The sequence below is a fragment of the Takifugu flavidus genome, chromosome 9, assembly GCF_003711565.1.
Source record: "Takifugu flavidus isolate HTHZ2018 chromosome 9, ASM371156v2, whole genome shotgun sequence".
Classification (NCBI taxonomy): domain Eukaryota; kingdom Metazoa; phylum Chordata; class Actinopteri; order Tetraodontiformes; family Tetraodontidae; genus Takifugu; species Takifugu flavidus.
Window position 1 is genome coordinate 5561740 of NC_079528.1, and position 23422 is coordinate 5585161.

Consider the following 23422-nt stretch of genomic DNA (forward strand, 5'->3'; position numbering starts at 1 on the left):
CATTAAAGTGGTCGTAAAGCAACTTAAACAGTTTTTTTTGTGTGTGAATGAACTGAATCAACAACAACACCATTTTAGGGAAACGTTGGGGTGGTCCATTTGTCACCAATCCCCCATTTAAATATTCACCATGTGCTGGTGATGTGTTAGTTATCAGTGGATACTTCAAGGTACGGCAAAGCAGGCGTTAAACTGAGTTACATTGTGGCGGACACATAGGGGTGTATCTCACACCCAGGTGATGCATGGGGTGATGGACGTGGTTAGTCCTTCATTAGATGCACTGTTCGAAGCGCCATTTAGTATTGTCTGGTGGATGCGGAATAAAGACGTTTAAACCATCTGCTCAGTCTGAGTCGTTCCTCGTCCTGCCACAACGTCACAATAACATCAGCACAGTTTTGCCTTTAGGTACAGTCAACTTTCCCCTGCTGCCCCGAGAGGCATGGTGTGAGGGTGTAGTTTGTCACCCGCGCTGTTCTTTACTCTTATGTTAAGACTCAGACAAACCACACAAACAACAGGAGTCCTTGCAAGGGAGAGCTGAACAGCAGTTCAAGCTTCATCTGTCAACTCTGCTCGTCTGCTGCTCGCTCGCCTCTTTTATTTGGTGAATACAAGATTTATGTCAATCAGGACCTCACGATTCCTAGTTTCCTAACTACTTTTCCGATCTTTACGACCTCCTTGTCTGATCGAACAGGGTATCTCTAAGTGCTGGTTATATAAACAGCTCCAGCACTTAGTTTAAACATTCACACATTCCTTTTCTTAACAACATTCCTTAAACACTCTAAATCTACTCATCATAGCATTTAAATGATAATAGCAATAACAACAATAATTCTTCTCACAATGGCATTTAGTTAACAGTGAGTTAAATACGTAAAACACAGCATCTCTTTGCACACATTTCATTTGTTAATGAAGGAAAATGACCAAAAAATATGGTAAAATGAAGTATAATGTAGAAGTCAGCCTTAATCAGCCCCTCCAGAGTATTCCCTGACATCAGAGTAGATGCTTCTTTCTTCCTTCTCTGTATCATCATTTCTCACTGATTTTCTTTGAGCAATGTTTGGAATGGCGTAAACCAAATCCTGCTCCTCACTGGTCTGGGAGAGTTCATGGACAATCATTATTATTGACATTATGTATGGCTGTTTATCATGTCTTTACCTGTTGATTGCAGTGATCAACACTGACTTTTACAGCAGTTCTTTGCAGAGTACATAAGAAATATAGACAATATAGAAATTAAAACACCAAAAGTGCTAAAAAGAAAAATCTACAGTAATAACAATAACACAATGAACAATATTAAGAAACAATTTCAGGTTGAGAGGAGCAGAACTGATCAACCTGACCAGACCAATTTTAAAATTTAAATCGGTCCTTCTATGGATACAAAGCAGCTCTTAAAACTCTTAAAAGCTGAGCGATAACGTCGCCATAGTTGTATCTGTGTGTAATTTTATTTGAATTGTCTTAATAAACAATGTGTTTCCTACATTTGCATTAATTTCTTCTAACGGGGGTCCTCACTTCAGAGTAGACTGTTTCTTTGTCTTTGAGACGACCTCTGTCTGGTTGAGCTTTGCTCCTGGTGAAGACTGGAGCAGAATAACACATCTCCTCTTCTGTCTGAGCAGACACAGGGAAAAATCTCATGTTAATCAAAAATCAGTATTTACACGTCTAGAACGCTTTTGATTGTTCTGATCCTCACCGGCTGAGTGTCCTCGTCACTCGCGCCTGTTGTGCAACTGAGTACGGCAGCTGTTTTAAAAATAAGAGAAATAAAAACAGCAGAGTTAAATGAGCTGTTTGGTGAAAGAAAAGTACACAAGTGAAGTAAATTTGCCCAAAATGCTTCTCAAGTAACTTTAAGACATTTAAGAGACGTGTTTCTTACCAGTGCAACAGCCACAAAGGTTATTCTTCTGCATAGTCTTCAGATAAATAAAAAGGACGATGAGACCACCGGACACAGCAGCAATGAGTGTGTATAAAACTATGGAGATTATATGGCAATCTTTAATTTTCACTGAAATCATAAAATTAAAATAATTAGCATATTTATTGCCAATTTGAAATACAGGAAGTAGAATGCAAAAATAAACTTTTACCTTCAATTTCGGGCTCTGAGCAGTTCCCACATGTCTGCTCACATTTTCCTACGGAACAACACAAATCTCCAGAAGAGCAGATGTTACTGAAGACGCTGCTTCTGCATCTCTTTAAATTGTTTTCATCGACTTCCACGTTGTTTCTGCAATGAAAACTGAAAAATGGCCCAACAGATCTGGAGCCACAGCAGCGGCTGTTGAGGTCATCCAGAGACGTTGGGTTCTTGGAGTCAGAGAGGACGGGACACTGGAGGAGCACAGAGCGTTCTCCAGGGGTCGGATCACAGGGATGAGCCGTGGGGACACCATCACCTTCAGATTCCGAGACAAAATTAGGCACAAATGAATTCTGATAAATGAACTGTGATGTTCCAAGATGAACTATGTCCAAACCAGCAGATATTCACCTACTACTGTTAGGTCTACTCTTTTCAAAAATGCACTTTGCGCCGTCATGCAGAAATAAACTCCAGTATCATCCACACGTGTGTTTTTTAATAACCAAATCAATTGATCTCGTATCCATTTTGGTTGTGAAGTGAGAATCTTTTGTATGATGAGATGATTTTCCGAGGCGTTCAGGTAAGGTTCCAGGAATAACTCTGATCCATAAGAGGGTTTCTAACGTCTTGCGGGGACACTTCAGTCTCACAGTCTCTCCAACAGTTTCTTTCTTGGTCTCAATGTTGTTATTTGTGCATCCTGTAAAGGCAAATAATACACTCAACATAGGAAAATGTGTTTGATCTCTCCAAAATGACAGAGCAAAGAGCAGATTCTTGGAACTAATGAGTAAAAAAAAGTTTCCTGGGTTACTTACCCCCAAATCTGACAGGAAAGAGGAGGATATAAAATAGAATCACCATTCTCTACTTAGTGCGCCTGTCGCGTCTCACGGGTTAAAGGTGCTGCTCAAATGATCAGATGAAGGAAACAGTTTCATTACAGTGTGCTTGGTTCTCAGTAAGAGCACAGGGGAGGAGATATCAGCTCGTTTTCCAACCTGTGAAAACTGAAGCAGAGTTTTTAATTTTTTAAAGTAAAAGCAATGTGATGACATTTCCCCTTTTCTTAAATCTGAGAGTATTTAGTTTTGATGGTGAAGGAATTCATTTGAATTTTAGCTCCCTGACTCGCCAACCAGAAATTTACAGTAGTAACCCAAAAATTATGTTTAGAGAGAGATTTTGGTTTGTGTTTTAACACATCCAATAAGATCACCTACACTTCAAACCAATTTAATTTAAACTAATTTACTAATAATTACATGTATTTAATATAGAATAATATTAAGAATGAACAAACTCTCTCCTTGAGGCAAGTGTGGTGAGGCAGAAACCATGAAATGACCCTGTTTCCTTTAACCCAACTGGTAGAGAGAGGGAGAGGTGCAATAGAGGGAGGTTAGAAAGACAATAGACACGTTCAGCACAAAAATATTTAGATTTAAAATTCAAAGAACAATAATATACAAGTCTGTTTAAGTGAAGTGGAAAACAAATGTGTAATGACTTCATCTACCACGAGAGGGAGACATACATGCTTCAGTACATATTCAAATTGTACTGCAGCACCAACAATTACGCATTTGTGCTTGAACTTGCAGCAGTTTTTGAACCTGAACTGGAACCAGTAGGTCTGTTTGATGTGGCTCAATCTAATAGGCAGTCCATCAAAGTCTGGTGACATCCTGATGTGCAGAATTATTTAAACAAATGATAAACTAGGATTGCATTATTAATTATTAATTCTTATTATTTTGTGGTCTAATCAGCTCACATAAAGATTCTTATAAAGCTAGCCACATGGTGCTTTAATACTAGACCAATGTCTGCGGATGTCCAGACCTCCAGTGGATATAAAGAATAGTTGAACATTTTTCGCTTAATTTATAATCTAGGCCAATGGTTTGACAGACAATGATGTGGTTTAGACAGTTCATAGGTTTCAATTTCCGTGTATATCGGATGCATCTGTTCATTTTCAACCAAATGTCTATTTTACTTATATACATAGTAACTTATTAACGGCTGCCTTACAAATAAACTTAAATTATTGGGAAAAATCTGTAACAAAACATAAAAGGTACGTTTTAGCCGTTTATTAAACACACTAAAGCAAACTTTTAGTTAATTCTGGTTTATAATAACATAAATGCTTTTGCTGGGACACACCAGCATTATTTTGAGCAAGTTTCAGAACAGTTAACAAACCTACAAAAAAGACAATATAGAAATTAAAACACCTAAAGTGCTGAAAAGAAAAATCTACAATAATCACAATAATACAATGATCAATAATAAGAAACAATTTCAGGTTTAGAGGAGCAGAACTGATCAAACCTGACCAGACCAATTTTAAATTTTAAATCGGTCCTTCTATGGATACAAAGCAGCTCTTAAAACTCTGAAAAGCTGAGTGATAACGTGCCATATTTGTATCTGTGTGTAATTTTATTTGAATTGTCTTAATAAACAATGTGTTTCCTACATTTGCATTAATTTCTCTAACGGGGGTCCTCACTTCAGAGTAGACTGTTTGTCTTTGAGACGACCTCTGTCTGGTTGAGCTTTGCTCCTGGTGAAGACTGCAGCAGAATAACACATCTCCTCTTCTGTCTGAGCAGACACAGGGAAAAATCTCATGTTAATCAAAAATCAGTATTTACACGTCTATAACGCTTTTGATTGTTCTGATCCTCACCGGCTGAGTGTCCTCGTCACTCGCGCCTGTTGTGCAACTGAGTACGGCAGCTGTTTTAAAAATAAGAGAAATAAAAACAGCTGTTTCAGAAGGTATTTTATCGAATATTCTCACTGAACAATAATGGGAAATAATTTTACGTTTTTAAACTCATTAAAAAAAATTAATAACGTACCCTCGCAACAGCTCGAAGATTTGCCCTTTAGGATCCAAACCAGGCAGACATTTACAATGACACTTACAACCAAAGCAGCAGCCAGCAGAACCACCAATATAGTGTTCTCATCTAAGACCCCTGCAGTCCTGAAGTTGAGGGTTCCAAAGAAAAACTCCCCACATGTGGCCACAGCGCAGGAAAAGGGCCCAGCATCAGAGGAGCCCAGTAACTCTGAGCTGCTGCTCTCCCATTTCTGTGGAGCGCCACCTCTGACACCACCCTGGCATCCATCCTGGCTGCCTCCGTGTGCAGCAAAGACACTGGGATAAGATGCATCAGGTCCAGACTGGAACCAGCACACGTTGCGCTCTGTTCTGCAGGTTGTGTTTTCAGAGTCAGAGAGGACAGAACACTGCAGCGTCACTGAACGCACCGAATCAGACGGAGGCACTTGGATTACGGCTTTGACATCAGGCTCCGTCCCTGAGAAATGAAATAGGAAAGGACAAGAAACATGTCGGGTTTCATATCTATGGCTCTGAATCACAGACTTTGCTGCTGCAGCCATGTAAATGTTCCCACTGTGGCAGAAATAAAGATATCTTATCTTTACCTCTAACATTTTAAAAGAATATGAACGTAAATTGTTATTTTACATCATTCTTACCTGGAATTCTGAGAAATATCCCATGAAGAAATGTCAGGCTTGTATAAGTAGTTTTAATACAGTAATAAAATCCTGCATCATGTGGAGTCACTGACAGAATATGCAACAGAATCGTGCCAGGCCCTTGTTCACAAATAAAATGAGAGGATTTGTTTGGAGCCTTGTAGTCAAAATAATAAATGACTCCCACGACATCAGGTGGGCTTCCAGGAACAAATCTGATCCAATAGAACATTGTTGGCTCTCCAGACTGCTTGCGTTCACAAGTCAGAGTCACATTTTCTCCAACATCAGCACGTTTCATCTCAAAGTGCTGCTCATCCACCCCACCTAAAGAAAACAGCCAATGCAGTAACATGGGCACTATTCTGTGTTAACGTTGAATAAAAATGGAATAAAAGAGGACTGTATGTACTTACGCACGAGTCGGAGGCTCAGCAGATAAAATATAAACCTCATGTTTGGCTAATCCAGCTAAGGAGACGGTTAGATGGGCTGAAATGTCAAAAATGTCCATCTTATGTACTCGTATCAAATGGGAGGGCGCAGAAACACCATCCTCTGATTGGACTACTGTGAACAACAGTGGAAATAATCAACTGTCTTTGGAACACATAAACCACCAGCAGCACCAAGGTTTCTTTCATGTTCAGGTCCGGTTTTCTACAGTTGACATGCAGTAAAACAAAATACAACAGGAAACTGGCAACAACAGTTATTACCTTGAGTGGATTTAATATTTACAGGACGGGTTATTTAGCATGAATTCACCCTTAGAATTTTTTGGCAGTGCAGAAACTACCTGATGACCAGAGAAATACTAAAGATTATCATATAAAAGAGACGCACAAATCAGATCAAAGACAGCAGCTCATTGTTGGTCAAACACTGAGGACACCAGATTTTGGAAGAATCTATTAATTAGTTTTCTTTTCTCTTCATATGTAGAAATTCAGCATTAATCAAACTACTGTGGAAGAACCCCCCACAGACTGCCCCCCACCCCTCACACACACACACACACACACACACACACACACACACACACACACACACACACACAGGCAACAGAACGTTCACAGTCCAGCCCAGGAAGCCGTGCTCCACATTGAAGCCGAAACGACACAAATGAGGGTTCAAGTTTCATGTTGGCTGATGTTATTGTGAGCTGTGACCTCACAGGCTGCTGAGAAGGAGCTTTCCTGGATAGAAATGTGTTAATATAATAGATAATAGAACTGGTTGAGGACGTTATTGTAAAATACAAATACCGGTAAATAACATCAAGGTGAACTTAATTTGTATGTGCACCATTGATTGTTATTCATATTTTACATTTTACCAAACCCCTGTTTTCTCTCATTCATTGGTTTTTGACAAAAATAAGGAAGTCTTCAGGAGGAGGCGGAGGTGACTCTAGGGGGCGCTGCAGTTAAGATATGCTTAGATATCACCATAAATGCCCAAATGCATCACTATATTTGTTGCAGCCAAAGTTTGCAGAAACTTAATGTCTATGTACCACATCGACACCGCCTCAGATTTACACGTCATCATTGCAGATTTAACGTGTGTTGATTATTTTCAGGATGGCGAGTTGAGAGTAGAGAGCTATGTAACGCTGAATTTCCCCTCAAGAAAGAAAAGGCATGAAGCAAAGGGGGAGTTACCCCCAGAGTGCATTTACTCTGGTGTCAGAGGCTGAAAAGACTTTGAATGTGAAATTTAGAAATAGAAAGAAATAAGAAAATCATTCAAGAGGTATTTCAGCCAGGATGACAAAATGGATGCGTCTTTGCTGTGGACCTAATGTGTGAGTGGTGACTCTGAATAATCACTCTGCAACAAAAAACCACAAAGATTGTTGACATGTGGTTATAAATGTGGGCAGAATTAGCAGAATGGCAAATGTGCACACATCAGGAAATGATGCGAGAATCTAAGTTTCAGTCTGAGGGGAACTAAGTACTGGTTTACTGCAAAATATATAAATAAAATACACTATATATATACCAAACTCATTGGTGTGTGAATGAACTGAATCAACAACAACACCATTTTAGGGAAACGTTGGGGTGGTCCATTTGTCACCAATCCCCCATCTAAATATTCACCATGTGCTGGTGATGTGTTAGTTATCAGTGGATACTTCAAGGTACGGCAAAGCAGGCGTTAAACTGAGTTACGCCACAATAACATGAGTTCAGCACAGTTTTGCCTTTAGGTACAGTCAACGTTCCCCTGCTGTCCCCGAGAGGCATGGTGTGAGGGTGTAGTTTGTCACCCGCGCTGTTCTTTACTCTTATGTTAAGACTCAGACAAACCACACAAACAACTGGAGTCCTTTCAAGGGAGAGCTGAGCAGCAGTTCAAGCTTCCTCTGTCAACTCTGCTCGTCTGCTGCTCGCTCGCCTCTTTTATTTGGTGCATACAAGATTTATGTCAATCAGGACCTCACGATTCCTTGTTTCCTAACTACTTTTCCCATCTTTACGACCTCCTTGTCTTATCGAACAGGGTACCTCTAAGCGCTGGTATATAAACAGCTCCAGCACTTAGTTTAAACATTCACACATTCCTTTTCTTAACAACATTCCTTAAACACTCTAAATCTACTCATCATAGCATTTAAATGATAATAGCAATAACAACAATAATTCTACTCACAATGGCATTTAGTTAACAGTGAGTTAAATACGTAAAACACAGCATCTCTTTGCACACATTTCATTTGTTAATGAAGGAAAATGACCAAAAATATGGTGAAATGAAGTATAATGTAGAAGTCAGCCTTAATCAGCCCCTCCAGAGTATTCCCTGACATCAGAGTAGATGCTTCTTTCTTCCTTCTCTGTATCATCATTTCTCACTGATTTTCTTCGAGCAATGTTTGGAATGGCGTAAACCAAATCCTGCTCCTCACTGGTCTGGGAGAAAACATGGACAATCATTATTATTAACATTATGTATGGCTGTTTATCATGTCTTTACCTGTTGATTGCAGTGATCAACACGGACTTTTACAGCAGTTCTTTGCAGAGTACAATATAGAAATATAGACAATATAGAAATTAAAACACCAAAACTGCTAAAAAGAAAAATCTACAATAATAACAATAATACAATGAACAATAATAAGAAACAATTTCAGGTTGAGAGGAGCAGAACTGATCAAACCTGACCGGACCAATTTTAAATTTTAAATCGGTCCTTCTATGGATACAAAGCAGCTCTTAAAACTCTTAAAAGCTGAGCGATAACGTCGCCATATTTGTATCTGTGTGTAATTTTATTTGAATTGTCTTAATAAACAATGTGTTTCCTACATTTGCATTAATTTCCTGTAACGGGGGTCCTCACTTCAGAGTAGACTGTTTGTCTTTGAGACGACCTCTGTCTGGTTGAGCTTTGCTCCTGGTGAAGACTGCAGCAGAATAACACATCTCCTCTTCTGTCTGAGCAGACACAGGGAAAAAACTCATGTTAATCAAAAATCAGTATTTACACGTCTATAACGCTTTTGATTGTTCTGATCCTCACCGGCTGAGTGTCCTCGCCACTCGCGCCTGTTGTGCAACTGAGTACGGCAGCTGTTTTAAAAATAAGAGAAATAAAAACAGCAGAGTAAAACGAGCTGTTTGGTGAAAGAAAAGTACACAAGTGAAGTAAATTTGCCCAAAATGCTTCTCAAGTAACTTTAAGACATTTAAGAGACGTGTTTCTTACCAGTGCAACAGCCACAAAGGTTTTTCTTCTGCATAGTCCTCAGATAAATAAAAAGGACGATGAGACCACCGGACACAGCAGCACCGAGTGTGTATAAAACTATGGAGCTTATATGGCCATCGTTATTTTCACTGAAATCATAAAATTAAAATAATTAGCATATTTATTGCCAATTTGAAACATAGGAAGTAGAATGCAAAAATCAACTTTTACCTTCAATTTCGGGCTCTGAGCAGTTCCCACATGTCTGCTCACATTTTCCTACGGAACAACACAAATCTCCAGAAGAGCAGATGTTACTGAAGACGCTGTTTCTGGATCTGTTTAAGTTGTTTTCATCCACTTCCACGTTGTTTCTGCAATGAAAACTGAAAAATGGCCCAACAGATCTGGAGCCACAGCAGCGGCTGTTGAGGTCATCCAGAGACGTTGGGTTCTCGGAGTCAGAGAGGACGGGACACTGGAGGAGCACAGAGCGTTCTCCAGGGGTCGGATCACAGGGATGAGCCGTGGGGACACCATCACCTTCGGATTCGGAGACAAAATTAGGCACAAATGAATTCTGATAAATGAACTGTGATGTTCCAAGATGAACTATGTCCAAACCAGCAGATATTCACCTACTACTGTTAGGTCTACTCTTTTCAAAAATGCACTTTGCGCCGTCATGCAGAAATAAACTCCAGTATCATTCACACGTGTGTTATTAATAACCAAACAAATGATCCTGATTCCATTTTGGTTGTGAAGTGAGAATCTTTTGTATGATGAGATGATTTTCCGAGGAGTTCAGGTAAGGTTCCAGGAATAACTCTGATCCATAAGTGGGTTTCTAACGTCTTGCGGGGACACTTCAGTCTCACAGTCTCTCCAACAGTTACTTTCTTGGTCTCAATGATGTTATTTGTGCATCCTGTAAAGGCAAATAATACACCCAACATAGGAAAATGTGTTTGATCTCTCCAAAATGACAGAGCAAAGAGCAGATTCTTGGAACTAATTAGTAAAAAAAAAGTAGTTTCCTGGGTTACTTACCCCCAAATCTGACAGGAAAGAGGAGGATATAAAATAGAATCAGCATTCTCTACTTAGTGCGCCTGTCGCGTCTCACGGGTTAAAGGTGCTGCTCAAATGATCAGATGAAGGAAACAGTTTCATCACAGTGTGCTTGGTTCTCAGTAAGAGCACAGGGGAAGTGATATCAGCTAGTTTTCCAACCTCTGAAAACTGAAGCAGAGTTTATTTTTTAAAGTAAAAGCACTGTGATGAAATTTCCCTTTTTCTTAAATCTGAGAGTATTTAGTTTTGATGGTGAAGGAATTCATTTGAATTTTAGCTCCCTGACTCGCCAACCAGAAATTTACAGCAGTAACCCAAAAATTATGTTTAGAAGAGATTTTGGTTTGTGTTTTAGCACATCGAATAAGATCACCTACACTTCAAACCAATTTAATTTAAACTAATTTACTAATAATTACATGTATTTAATATAGAATAATATTAAGAATGAACAAACTCTCTCCTTGAGGCAAGTGTGGTGAGGCAGAAACCATGAAATGACCCTGTTTCCTTTAACCCAACTGGTAGAGAGAGGAAGAGGTGCAATAGAGGGAGGTTAGAAAGACAATAGACACGTTCAGCACAAAAATATTTAGATTTAAAATTCAAAGAACAATAATATACAAGTCTGTTTAAGCGAAGTGGAAAACAAGTGTGTAATGACTTCATCTACCACGAGGGGGAAACATACATGCTGCAGTACATATTCAAATTGTACTGTAGCACCAACAATTACGCATTTGTGCTTAAACTTGCAGCAATTTTTGAACCTGAACTGGAACCAGTAGGTCTGTTTGATGTGGCTCAATCTAATAGGCAGTCCATCAAAGTCTGGTGACATCCTGATGTGCAGAATTATTTAAACAAATGATAAACTAGGATTGCATTATTAATTATTAATTCTTATTATTTTGTGGTCTAATCAGCTCACATAGAAGATTCTTATAAAGCTAGCCACACGGTGCTTTAATACTAGACCAATGTCTGCGGATGTCCAGACCTCCAGTGGATATAAAGAATAGTTGAACATTTTTCGCTTAATTTATAATCTAGGCCAATGGTTTGACAGACAATGATGTGGTTTAGACAGTTCATATGTTTCAATTTCCGTGTATATTGATGCATCTGTTCATTGTCAACCAAATGTCTATTTTACTTATATACATAGTAACTTATTAACGGCTGCCTTACAAATGAATTTTGCTTTAACAAACAAGATTAAACACTAAATTATTGCCCACAAATCAGATCAAAGACAGCAGCTCATCGTCGGTCAAACACTGAGGACACCAGACTTTGGAAGAATCTGTCAATTAGTTTTCTTTTCTGTTCATATGTAGAAATTCATCAGTAATCAAACTACTGTGGAAGAACCTCTCACAGACTGCCCCCCGCCCCCCTCACACACACACACACACAACACACACACACACACACACACACACACACACACACACAGGCAACAGAACGTTCACAGTCCAGCCCAGGAAGCCGTGCTCCACATTGAAGCCGAAACGACACAAATGAGGGTTCAAGTTTCATGTTGGCTGATGTTATTGTGAGCTGTGACCTCACAGGCTGCTGAGAAGGAGCTTTCCTGGATAGAAATGTGTGAATATAATATAGATAATAGAACTGGTTGAGGACGTTATTGTAAAATACAAATAAATAACATCAAGGTAAACTTAATTTGTATGTGCACCATTGATTATTATTCATATTTTACATTTTACCAAACCCCTGTTTTCTCTCATTCATTTGACAAAAACAAGGAAGTCTTCAGAAGGAGGCAGATGTGACTCTAGGGGGCGCTACAGTCATGAGCACTTTCATACTGTCGCTCAGACGGTGGAGGAAGTTCTAAACTGCACACACGTCAGTTTATCTACACCAGGAAATAAAAAGGAGACACCATGTGCTACAATAATGCCCAATATATTTATTTTCATGCACAAACAGATTCTATCAGAAATAGACACAGTGACTTCAGGTGAAAAGTTCTGCTTTGATACATTAATGATTCAAAAGAATAAGAAACACACTATTTACACACCATCACACTGCCTGACAGGCTGGTTTGATGACTGGTTTATTTATCATTGTGTTCATCAAATATTTTCCACTTTTGACCAATACATCAATATTTGTTCTAACAGGTCAGAAAAATTCAGTCACACACTTAAATGGAATTTCTTTTTTAGAAGAACACAAAACAATCCAAGAAGATGTAAAAATGTCTAAGTAGAAAGGACACACAATGTTCTTCCTGTGCTCCAGGTATATCTTGGGCAAGTCATAAGAATCTCATGCAGCTTTAGATTTAAATGTATGAATGAGTGAGATGTTAAACACCCTGAAGATCAACTAGTCCAACCCAAAGGCTCTGACAGCTGCATAGGTCCTCTGTTCCTCTGCACTTTGTCTCCCCTCCTTTCGTCCGTCTCTTTCAGTTTTTACCAGCATGAAGGTGACAGCAGAATAAACACACAAGCCCTGTTCCTTCTGAAAGAAATGAGATGGGAAAGTTATGAAAGATGACAAATTTTAATGGGTTTAGAATAAATTCTGCGTGAATAAATTATTCACCTGCTGAGCTGCGCTTTGCCTGGCAGCCGCTGAACATAGAGGACAGAGAAGATAAAAATCAATGACAATTCAACCAAGGTCTCATGATGGCGACTAACTTCACTTACTTTTGTTCCACTCGTGCTTGTTCGTTTTAATGGTGTAAATGAGGAAGGAAACAGCGATCAAATTTACAGTGAAGAACCCGCAGAGCAGAAAACTAGTCCCACTGGGTGTTAGCGTCCACATGCTCACTCCTGAAACAATAAAAACACAAAATATTAAGTTTCCTGAGGTTCAACCGAACAACTAAAGCTGGTTCAGGATGTAACGTAGACCATCCATGTCAGACGGAGATGGCCTTGGGCCACATTTGCTCCCTCATAAATTTTATGTCCGGTCCAACACAAGGTTTCTATTCTAACATCCTTATTAGTTAAATTATGTGCCGGAAGGCTGATCCGTCGTTGATTGTTGTTTTTTTAATCCGCCGCCATTGTCTTTGCCGTTTAAAAAATGGCCAAAATTACGATAAAAAGCAATAACCCATCAATATTTAGTTAAATGTGTAAAAGTACGGTTAATAACATCAAATACATAATGCGATTTTAATTTGTAAATTACACATCCTACATTAGCCATTTTCTCGTTTGCATTTCTCTAACTCGGAGTTGTTCAATGAGCAAAATCAGTCATTAGTAATTAATACATAGTAACCTGTAATTAAGTCCTCAGTTGGTCAACTCAAAAAAGGATATAATATTTAATGTAACCCTAAGTCTGAAATATGTGGCCCCCATTTGTACGTGACTAATGTGGCCCATAGAGACCCCGCAGTTGAACCTTTCTGACGCACGCTGTTCTAAAGTTCTCATTTTACAGTTGTACCTTGAAAATCCACTTTGGTGCCTTTTCCAAACCATATTTCTCCACATGTAGCCACGGCGCAGTAGTAAGTCTCAGCAACGGAGGTGCTAGCATTTATAGAGAGGTGATAAATGCAGGATTTCTCATTGTCAGAGCTCTGCTCGCATTCATCGTTTCCACGAGCATAGATCATATGGACGCTGTCTCTCCCAGCTTTGAACCAGTACACGCTAAGGCCTCCTGAACAGGAGTTGTCGTGAAATTCAGAGAGGACAGAACACTGAAGAGCCACAGACTCCTCAGGACAAACCGGATCACACACTGTCAGATTGTGGACAATCCTGTTGGCTTTCATTTGCGTCTCTCCTGAAAAAAAAAAAGTTTCTACGTTATCCACGACCTTCTAAACAATGTCCAAAACAGACATGCAAAGACAAAAAAGAAGTCATTTTTACCTTCTATTAATAAATAGGAAGCGCTCCACCTTATGCTGAAGTAGTCAATCAGTGCACAGTGATACATTCCCTCATCTCCAGAAATGGTCTCCAAGATCGTCAAATTAAACCCACCTTCATCTTCTTTGATTTGCAGTCTGGAAGCAGAAAAATCTGCTCCATACATTGGCTTGACAAGATTATTATAAGTGACCACCATGCTAAGACTTTCCCCGGCACTCTGCTTGTACCAGTGAATTTGTCTTCGTGCTATTTCTTTTGGTAAAACACATGTGAGGGTCACAGGTTCTCCAAGCTGAACTAAGGTCACTGGAACCAGAGCATCTAAATAAAATGGAAAAAAAAACATACAGATTGTGTAGTAAATTGTAAAGATATTTTGGTAGGATAGGAGACACTGCGGGACACACAGACAGCACTTACAGCCCTGATGAAGGAGAAGCAGAGCAACGTTGAACAAAATCATCTCGACACTGGTTTCTCAGAAAGATGAAGGTGTTTATACAGAGAATGTAACCTCTTTCAGATGATTTTGGTTGGCCATTGCCCCAAAAGCGAGGAGAGCATTTCCTCTGGGGGGTGGGGGTGTTCTACTTTAGCTGACAAAGAATGACTGAGACTGAGATCCATGTCAACAAGCGAATTCACCAATGACTAAATGTTTCTCATGATAAATCACCATTTTTCTGTATTGTGTTTCACTCATTACACTTGAGGTTCACAGCTAATCCATCTATTTCTTTTAAAGGCTGCTTACTGAGCTCACCTGTCCATCACAGGACACGCACAGCAGTCCCTCACACCCACGTCGAGGGGCAATTTAGTCTCCAAACAACTTGGTGTGCATGTTTTTGTGCTGTAGAAGAAAAAACCCTGGCATAAGAATAGCACTGAAATGTCAATTCTATTGCTGCTTGTATTGATTTATTGGACTTCCTGTTTCGTCTCTCCCAATTTAAAAATAAAACAAAAACACCACATATGAAACCAAGCGTGAGTGCAAGCTTTTAAACCTTTGCAAGTAGTGGTTCCATATTACATCACGAACATGTAATTTCCCTTCTAATGCCGCTGACTGCTGCACATCCTGTTGGCCTATCTGTGTAACCGTTTCAGTGGTTGGTCCCAACTCCACCTGCTGAAGGTTCTGACTTTATTTTCAAAGTAGCGTGTTCTCAAAAAATTGTTGTTAGCATAACTATCACATAGTATTGGTGGTCGTTTTAGAAATTTTAGGGCCCAAGGTAACCAAAGTGTGGGGTTCTATTAATAAAAATCCTAAAGATGGATAATAAAGTAGAAACAATGTTATTAAGAATACACACATGTAATTCTGGTTTAAAGGGGTGATTTTTTAAAATATTTTATTTACCCACAACAGAAACATTCAGGCTGTTTTTGTTGATTTATTTGGCTTTTAAGGTGGATCTCCCCGTCTTCCTTGGTTATTGGGCTACTTTTTGTTTCAATTTTGTCTTCATAACTAGGCCAAATCACTCCCTATAGAGCTGTCATGATCAGGAAAACCAACCACAGCAACTAAAGTTGTAGCTGGATTTTTGACTTGTTCCGTTAGAAGTTCCAACTTGGATGCTTTGTATGATGTGATTATTAACAGCGGTGTTCAAGATCTCTCACGCATACATCACAGAAAGGTACCTCGTACTGTAATAATATAGTGTGATGTGATGTGTCAAAAACATGAACAGTAAGGACACAATCCTCTAACCCTTTTTTAAAAATTTATTTTCTTTCAAGTTAATCAAAACAGGGAAAGAGAACATATGAAGACATGTATGTGGAGGTCAAACATTGAGGTTTGGAGGAAGAAAACAATCGTTCATCTGAGCAAAAGTGCATTTTTTTTGATCAGATGAACAAAAGGAACTCCTGAAAGCTCTTGTCTGATTTTAAACTTCTATTAGAAGTTATTGTTTGTTAATTTCTTTCTAGGGGCACTCCTCTCTCTTCTCGACCTCCTTCAGGAAGCTCTCTTTCTCAAAGCTCTCCTCTTTGATTTTGCTCTCCTGGACACACGTTTCTCTGTTTTGGACCTCCTGGGATATCTCTTTGATGTTGAGCTCCTTTTGGATACTGTCCTCTCTGTTTTTGACCTCTGCCTGGAGGCTCTCCTCTCTGTTTTTGAGCTTAGTCTGAAACCTCTCTTCTCTGCTCTTTAGCTCTTTCTGGAGGCTCTCTTCTTTGTTTTCAAGCTCTTTCTGAAAGCCCACCTCTCTGTTATGGAGCTCCTTCTCAAAAATCTCCTCTCTGTTTTTGAGCTCTTTCTGAAAGCCCACCTCTCTGTTATGGAGTTCCTTCTCAGAAATCTCCTCTCTGTTTTTGAGCTCTTTCTGAAAGCCCATCTCTTTGTTATGGAGTTCCTTCTCAAAAATCTCCTCTCTGTTTTTGAGCTCTTTCTGAAAGCCCACCTCTTTGTTATGGAGTTCCTTCTCAAAAATCTCCTCTCTGTTTTTGAGCTCTTTCTGAAAGCTCTCCTCTTTGCTTTTTAGGTCATTCTGGAAGAACTCTTCTTTGTTTTTGAGCTCATTCTGGTAGCTCTCCTCTCTGTTTTTGAGCTCTTTCTGAAAGCTCTCCTCTTTGTTTTTTAGCTCATTCTGGAAGAACTCTTCTTTGTTTTTGAGCTCATTCTGGTAGCTCTCCTCTCTGTTTTTGAGCTCTTTCTGAAAGCTCTCCTCTTTGTTTTTTAGCTCATTCTGGAAGAACTCCTCTCTGTTTTTGAGCTCTTTCTGAAAGCTCTCCTCTTTGTTTTTTAGCTCATTCTGGAAGAACTCTTCTTTGTTTTTGAGCTCATTCTGGTAGCTCTCCTCTCTGTTTTCGAGCTCTTTCTGAAAGCTGTTCTCTTTGTTTTTTAGTTCCTTCTGAAAGCTCTCCTCCCTATGTTGGAGCTCTTCCTGGACGCTCTCCTCTTTGTGTTTGAGCTCCTGAAATTTGTCCTCCCTGTTTTGGAGCTCCTTCAGTAAGCGCTCTCTGTTTTGGAGCTCTTTCTGGAGGCTCTCTCTGTTTTGGAGCTCTTTCTGGAGACTCTCCTCTTTGTTTTTGAGCTCCTCCTGGAAGCTCTCCTCTCTTTTTTGGAGCTCTTTCTGGAAGTTCTCCTCTCTGTTTTTGAGCTCTGGCTGGAAGCTCTCCTCTGTGTTTTTAAGCCCAATCTGATAGCTCTCCTCTCTTTTTTGGAGCTCTTTCTGGAAGTTCTCCTCTCTGTTTTTGAGCTCTGTCTGGAAGCTCTCCTCTGTGTTTTTAAGCCCAATCTGATAGCTCTCCTCTCTTTTTTGGAGCTCCTTCTGGAAGCTCTCCTCTGTGTTTTTAAGCCCAATCTGAAAGCTCTTCTCTCTTTTTTGGAGCTCCTTCTGGAAGCTCTCCTCTCTGTTTTTGAGCTCTGTCTGGAAGCTCTCCTCCGTGTTTTTAAACTTACTCTGGACGCTCTCCTCTCTGTTTTGGAGCTCCTTCTGGAAGCTCTCCTCTCTGTTTTTGAGCTCTGTCTGGAAGCTCTCCTCCATGTTTTTAAACTCACTCTGGAAGCTCTCCTCTCTGTTTTGGAGCTCCTTCTGAAAGCTCTCCTCTCTGTTTTTGAGCTCTGTCTGGAAGCTCTCCTCCATGTTTTTAAACTCACTCTGGAAGCTCTCCTCTCTGTTTTGGAGCTCCTTCTGAAAGCTCTCCTGTTTGTTTTTCAGCAAAGTCTGGTAGGTCTCCTGTTGCTCACCCAGATTCCTTTGATGTTGCTCCTCTAGGCCAGCACATTTCTGCTCTTGGTCTTTTAGTGCTGACCGTGTACTAGTCAGCAGGGCCAAGACATCGATGTACGCAGCAGTGCACCTTTCTCTTTTCTGCTCAACCCTGTTGATCTGCTCATCTTTTTCTGTTAAAAGCTGTTTCAGCTGGTTAATTTTCTCCCGCAGGTTTTGTTCCGACCTCTCGATTTCTTTCTTTTGGCCCTCAACATGCTGCTGAATACAGAAGGTTTTTCCATCTTTATTTTTTAGCTGTTTCTCAGCCTCAGAAAGTTCATCACAGAGAGAGTTGATGGTTTCATCCCTCCATTCGATCTCCTTTGTGGCCTGTTGGAGGTCAGCATTTAGCAAGCTTTTCTCCTGAAGATGCTGGTGTGTCTTTTTCAAATGTTCCAGCTCCTTCAGGGTAATTTTATCGGCTGCGGTCCCCAGCATTTCCTCATTTCCAGAGTTTGGATCTATCTCCCTCCTCACATCCTCCAAAACTCTGTCAAATAACTGAATGAAGAAAGAAATTCATCTTTAAAAAGACAAGAAATTCTAAAGCACATTGTAATAGATGTAATGTCTAAAGTTCTTTTTTTAAAACAGGAATATAAGTCATTGTTGCAATAGCTGAACTAAATCAGAAGTAAATGTTGAAGAAAAATGTGTGCAAAAGAATTGTTGAATCACATTAAAAGCTCCTGATTTAAACATGTCACCTTGTTGCATCCTCGTTTTCCTGACATTGTAAAAAGGTGATGTATCCCCAACACAGGAGGGTTGGACAGGTGCATAAATATGACCTCAGCTGCCCTAAATGTTTTCTTTCATGTGGAAGACATCAAAGCATCAACTTCAAATAATATTAAGGTAAAAACTGTATAACTGTGTACATTAATTACTGTTGAGCTGCATTTGGGTTTTACTGGCTACCTCAAAGCTTTGGGATCACATAACCACATGATGTGATGATATAACAAAGTTGACTTATGTTGATTTATGCTTCGGGTGGTATAGTTTAAAGATCAAAAGAAAAGTCTATACACTGTAACCATAGTCCACATCATTTTATTTATTTATAGGTGCCGTTCTGAGCACTCACAATAATTAATATGTAAAGAAATAGGCACAGTAGAAGCACAAAACCAATAACAGAATTTTGAACCTTGATGTTTATGAATGGATAATTTAGGTAAACCAAATTCAGTTCACTTCATCTTTATATATCATCTCTATGCGCTTTACAGAAACCCACATCCTGACCCCATCCTCGATATAATGCAGCTTCACCTCTCCGGGCCTTAAACTAGGAGAACATTTTTGACTCTCAAAGATCTGTTTGGACATTCTGCAAATATAGAATTAGAATACCGGTACCGTAGTCAAGCCTGAAAGTAAGATAAATAAAAGCTGCTCCTTGTGATTTTTTTATATGCATTTTAAAGGACAGGTCCTGGTCAAAGGTTAATACAAAATTCCTCACAATCTATTGTAATTATCTACGGTAGCCCTGAGACACTTTGGGACCAACTACAGTGACCTTAGTTTTGTCCAAATTCAGAAGGAAATTGGAGGTCATCCAATACTTTATGGCTTTGAAACATGCTTTTAAGGATAAATATAGGTGAGTGTCATCAGCATAGCATTGAAAATATATTCCGTGCTGCCAAATAATGTTTCCTGAAAGGACTGGTTCAAGTACAGAACGCAAGAAGAGAGCGGCAGCATGAGTTTTTGATCATTGTACGACAGTTTTGGCTATGGCTTCACGTGGGCACTGCCAAAAGCAAAAATAAAATTATAGCAAAAATCAAACCATAGAAAACAGGAAGTAAACATGGAAAGAGCTTAGCCCCACCCTGGAGATCTTCAGGGCTGATGTAAGTACCTACCCTGTAGCAGCTCTGCAAAAGTTCCTGTAAATGGGTGTTTTCTGAAGTGGAGACACGCACAAACAGCCCATAAATATTGGACTGGAATGACAGAGTACGCACACAAACACGCACAAGCACACATGGTGAGGGGAAAAAAAAGCTTTGTAGTTTCAATGGTGGTTTAATTTCAACATTCAGAAAAGTTTCAATTGTCAGTCACATCTCCATATTTTTACTAAGACAAGAACTTCCAAAACAGAAAGGACAAGTTTTTATTGGTGATATGAAAACTGATGTTTTCTTTTTTTTCCCGTTTGCTGTTAAATTCTAAACCTGTAGGAACATGAAATGAGCTTGTGGTCAAAAGAAGAAATAAAGGCGAAAAGAGAAAGACCTGTTGTAAATGCAAACAATGCAACAATGGAGAGGGAGCGATTAGAAGAGAAAGAGGGACAGAATGAAAAAGGATCAGGACAGCAGAGATGTTCTAAGTGTTGTATAATTAAAATACTGATATGTCTCAAACCAACCACAGTGGAACTGTAACTGATTAAAGTCTGTGAATAAATTGTACCTGTTATAACCCAAGCAACAGCATATAAAGAAAACAATACAGTAGTAGTTACATTAGAGTCTTAATATACCTTTAACCATGTTAGTAACCTACAGAACCATTTTGTTAGGCAGTTTGGGGCACCTCTTTAAATTAATGATGCTGTCAGGGAAAAAGGGTATTTTGTCATACTGTAAAGGTTCAGAATGGGGCCCTCTGTCTGTCTGGGAAATGTAAATATAAAAAATAGAATAATAATGATTTTAAAAAAAAAAATAGCCCTGTATGTTATAAATGTGTGAGAGGATGTAGCTCTAAAATTGCCTCTCTGTTGTTAATTAAACATCATAATTTGTCAACCATCAACCAAATGTAAAAAAAACAAAAAAAACAAAAAAACAGAACATTTTAGATCACAGTGAATCAGTGAAAACCAGTTTTGGGGTCATCACATGGTTTCAAATAAACTGACCAAGGCACTTTGTAAATAAACTACACAGTCCTAGTGTTGAGGGCAAAATATAAAGCAGATTTTTGGCAAAGTTTTGAACGGTTCGCTGCACTCTCAGAAGAATTCCTCTTGAGTTAATGTAAAAGTGAGTCAGCATTGGTGACAACCTCAAAGACCCTTACTAATGAAGCGGTTAAGGCACTCATCATTAAATTTACCGAGGGGTTCAAGCAGTAACTTAGAAAAACTGACTTGGATAAGTTCAATTTGCATTATGCCGTTTACACTCCAACAGTGAACATCAGCCACTGTGACTCTTATTAGTGGCACTGTCTCCATCTAGCGGGAAGTCATAGTATTGCATACTTGGCTCCCATGAGGCTGATGATTATTTTCTTGCAACAATAATAATTTGACTGACAATTTATATATTTCAATGAATAAAACATATATTTAAAGTCTAATCTAATGTGGCTCAAGGTCTGGTGAGTAACAGAAAACCACAGAAGTTACACATTATTCAAATTGGTGTATCCATGTTGACTCGTGTTATTTTCGGCGTGAGGAAGATGTCCGTTATATAGTGAAGAAAGTTAGCTAGGCACAGTTCCATTTAGTCTCTGAGGGCAGGACAACAAAATACTGAATTCTCCGCCTTGTGGAATGCAGGGAGCTCTTCTCGCTCAGTGTCCAAAGCTTCCCACATATAGCGCTCACATTATAACATGCAAATACACTTTGGAACATATAAAACCACTGAATTAGGGTAAATATTTATACATATACAGAGGTTCATATACTTTTAAGGAATGTTAATCTAGTTTGTTGCATACTTTTTTATTACAAAGGTACAAAATAACATTTCATACTATGTAACAATATATAATCAACATTAAAAACAACTTATCAGTCCTTTTATCTTTTAGAGAAAAAAATTCATAATAAAAATAAGTTCTATGTTTCTTTCCTCACTTATCTTACAATATATTTTCTCTGTCAAAAAAAAGTCCCATTTTTGTTTATGAATTGTTTTGTCAACCAGGTTGTGCAGACTGAATGTAAAAAACTAGAATTAAATCACATGGGAGGCGCTCCGCAACTGGTCTCGGGGCGACAGTTCGTTGTGGGGAAAAAATAAAATAAAAAAAACACAAAAATGGCTGCGAGTTGTATTTAAAATCGAATCTAATAATAAAACCAAAACATTACAAGGGGCACTTGAAGCAGCCACATTCCAGAGCAGTTTCCATCTCTTCGGAGTACGAGGTGCCGTCGGTGCAGCAGAAAACCACCTTCCTCCTCCTGCTCTTGGTGACCCCACAACAAACACCTGTGGGTGCTGCTGCCTGGCAGGATCGGGGACAGTCCATCCGGGGGATCTTACTGGTGGACGTACATGTTCTGAGTGGCTGGTGGCGCTTCAGCTGCTCCCTGACCATCTCTCCCTGACACGTGAACTCTGCACATCAAATGAGACAAATGTTTACCAATTTTGACTGATTTAATAATTCCAATCTTCATTTTGAACAGACATCATTTACCCGTGTCACAGGTGGGCCCGGTATATCCTGGCTGACAGTGACAGACGGGCGCCCCGCTCTCCGAAAGGCGACACTCCCCATTCCCGCAGTGCTGCCCCCTGCAGGCCGGAGGCTCCAGCCGTCGATCGCAGTACTGACCCTGGTAGCCTTTGCTGCACTTGCAACTGTAGGAGTCTCCCTTTGGCACACACTGACCGTGAGAACATCTGGAGGAACAACAAGACGCCAGGACAATGAAGCACCTGTGGAGCTGTGCGTTTTATCTGACTGTTTGGCGAGACTGAAGCGAGTTTTTAAAATGCTTGCGCGTCTCCCTGCTGTAGGGTTACCGGTTGCTCAGGCAGGGGTTGGGTCCTGTCATCTGGGAACACAAAGCCCCGTCTCGTCCTGGGGGGCAGTCACACGTTACTCCGGCCTCTCCTCCCTCCCTACACGTTCCCTCGGCACAAACACTGCAGGAGTGACACCCTGCAAGAACGCCGTGGCTCTGGTGACGGGAGAAACGCAATTACAGGAAGCTGATTAGGAAAAAAGGACCGGATGTGTAACCCCAGTGAGCAGGGTTAGAAACTAGAATACAAGCAATGTTCCCTCAGGTCTTACTTTGCCTCCCTCTCCTGCTGTCCGGTAACTCAGGTCTTGAGCCTCGCCGTTGATTCGGACATTGTGTATGCAGCCATTAAAGGCCTGGGGGGAACGATCAGGCCCGGGACGCAGACCTGACGCCACCACCTGAGACGGAGCTCCTGGTGGGTCAGAAGAAGACACACAAGGGAAATTTAGAAAAAAAAGGAAACAGGACGTTCGCACAAGGTTCGGCGCGATGTAATCTCTGAGCAAGAATACAATTCAAGAGTACTTTATTGATCCCTTTAGGGGGTGTCCACCAGGGAAATTAGCATCTCATTCTCTAGCTGATCTATGACCTGGAAGTTTGCCTGTGT

General features: G+C 39.9%; 5 protein-coding genes across 10 annotated transcripts in view; all 5 read right to left on the reverse strand.

The window, feature by feature from the left end:
- Nucleotides 1-532: 532 nt before the first annotated feature.
- LOC130531223 (uncharacterized) lies at nt 533-6568 on the reverse strand. Of its 2 annotated transcripts, none has more exons than XM_057043119.1 (6): nt 6076-6566; nt 5657-5986; nt 5008-5472; nt 4833-4882; nt 4653-4747; nt 533-1115 (listed from the first exon to the last, which is right to left on the reverse strand). In XM_057043119.1, exons 1-6 carry the CDS (start codon nt 6113-6115, stop codon nt 1055-1057), a joined length of 1041 nt encoding a protein of 346 aa, XP_056899099.1. In that variant the 5' UTR covers nt 6116-6566; the 3' UTR covers nt 533-1054. The 2 variants fall into 2 exon arrangements, with proteins under 2 accessions (XP_056899099.1, XP_056899098.1); XM_057043118.1 differs by lacking the exon at nt 533-1115 and adding an exon at nt 3158-3498 and having other exon boundaries at nt 6076-6568.
- LOC130531229 (uncharacterized) lies at nt 4216-11578 on the reverse strand. Of its 3 annotated transcripts, none has more exons than XR_008952045.1 (7): nt 10418-11578; nt 10003-10295; nt 9596-9907; nt 9383-9481; nt 9197-9246; nt 8737-9111; nt 4216-4374 (listed from the first exon to the last, which is right to left on the reverse strand). XR_008952045.1 is itself a non-coding variant. In XM_057043133.1 (7 exons), exons 2-7 carry the CDS (start codon nt 10049-10051, stop codon nt 8523-8525), a joined length of 666 nt encoding a protein of 221 aa, XP_056899113.1. In that variant the 5' UTR covers nt 10052-10295; nt 10418-11578; the 3' UTR covers nt 7993-8522. The 3 variants fall into 3 exon arrangements, 2 of the variants coding, with proteins under 2 accessions (XP_056899113.1, XP_056899114.1); XM_057043133.1 differs by lacking the exon at nt 4216-4374 and adding an exon at nt 7993-8583 and having other exon boundaries at nt 9017-9111; XM_057043134.1 differs by lacking the exon at nt 4216-4374 and adding an exon at nt 7993-8583 and having other exon boundaries at nt 8983-9111; nt 10418-11577.
- Nucleotides 11579-12360: 782 nt separating this feature from the next.
- LOC130531226 (uncharacterized) lies at nt 12361-14916 on the reverse strand. The gene is made up of 6 exons (XM_057043124.1): nt 14752-14916; nt 14329-14652; nt 13895-14239; nt 13135-13263; nt 13028-13056; nt 12361-12943 (listed from the first exon to the last, which is right to left on the reverse strand). The coding sequence occupies exons 1-6, from the start codon at nt 14792-14794 to the stop codon at nt 12806-12808; spliced, it is 1008 nt and encodes a 335-aa protein (XP_056899104.1). The 5' UTR covers nt 14795-14916; the 3' UTR covers nt 12361-12805.
- A 1148-nt stretch (nt 14917-16064) lies between these two features.
- Nucleotides 16065-17942, reverse strand: LOC130531884 (trichohyalin-like). The gene has a single exon (XM_057044061.1). It carries the CDS (start codon nt 17940-17942, stop codon nt 16278-16280), a length of 1665 nt encoding a protein of 554 aa, XP_056900041.1. The 3' UTR covers nt 16065-16277.
- A 2152-nt stretch (nt 17943-20094) lies between these two features.
- The window catches only part of slit3 (slit homolog 3 (Drosophila)), a 159240-nt gene continuing 155912 nt past the window's right edge, over nt 20095-23422 (reverse strand). For all 3 annotated transcript variants that reach the window (XM_057043058.1, XM_057043059.1, XM_057043060.1), the window contains 4 exons: nt 23082-23224; nt 22808-22965; nt 22479-22684; nt 20095-22396 (listed from right to left, as the gene is read on the reverse strand). In XM_057043058.1, the coding sequence (XP_056899038.1) occupies nt 22143-22396; nt 22479-22684; nt 22808-22965; nt 23082-23224 (761 nt within the window). In that variant the 3' untranslated portion in view covers nt 20095-22142. The remainder of the gene's footprint in view (nt 22397-22478; nt 22685-22807; nt 22966-23081; nt 23225-23422) is intronic.

Bases quoted from the DNA above. Each gene is read 5' to 3' on its own strand.
- LOC130531226 (XM_057043124.1), bottom strand. From the start codon at position 14,794: ATGATTTTGTTCAACGTTGCTCTGCTTCTCCTTCATCAGGGCT. The intron at 14,653-14,751 runs GTAAGTGCTGTC...CATTTTATTTAG, and splicing joins GCTTCTCCTTCATCAGGGCT to ATGCTCTGGTTCCAGTGACC. The intron at 13,057-13,134 runs GTAAGTGAAGTT...CTCTATGTTCAG, and splicing joins CAAGCACGAGTGGAACAAAA to CGGCTGCCAGGCAAAGCGCA.
- LOC130531229 (XM_057043133.1), bottom strand. From the start codon at position 10,051: ATGACGGCGCAAAGTGCATTTTTGAAAAGAGTAGACCTAACAGTAGTA. The intron at 9,908-10,002 runs GTGAATATCTGC...CCGAATCCGAAG, and splicing joins AGTAGACCTAACAGTAGTAG to GTGATGGTGTCCCCACGGCT. The intron at 9,482-9,595 runs GTAAAAGTTGAT...TAAGCTCCATAG, and splicing joins CTCAGAGCCCGAAATTGAAG to TTTTATACACACTCGGTGCT.
- LOC130531884 (XM_057044061.1), bottom strand. From the start codon at position 17,942: ATGGAGGAGAGCTTCCAGACAGAGCTCAAAAACAGAGAGGAGAGCTTT.
- LOC130531223 (XM_057043118.1), bottom strand. From the start codon at position 6,115: ATGAGGTTTATATTTTATCTGCTGAGCCTCCGACTCGTGC. The intron at 5,987-6,075 runs GTAAGTACATAC...TGTTTTCTTTAG, and splicing joins GCTGAGCCTCCGACTCGTGC to GTGGGGTGGATGAGCAGCAC. The intron at 3,499-4,652 runs GTGAGGACCCCC...TCTCTCTACCAG, and splicing joins GACAAACAGTCTACTCTGAA to TTGGGTTAAAGGAAACAGGG.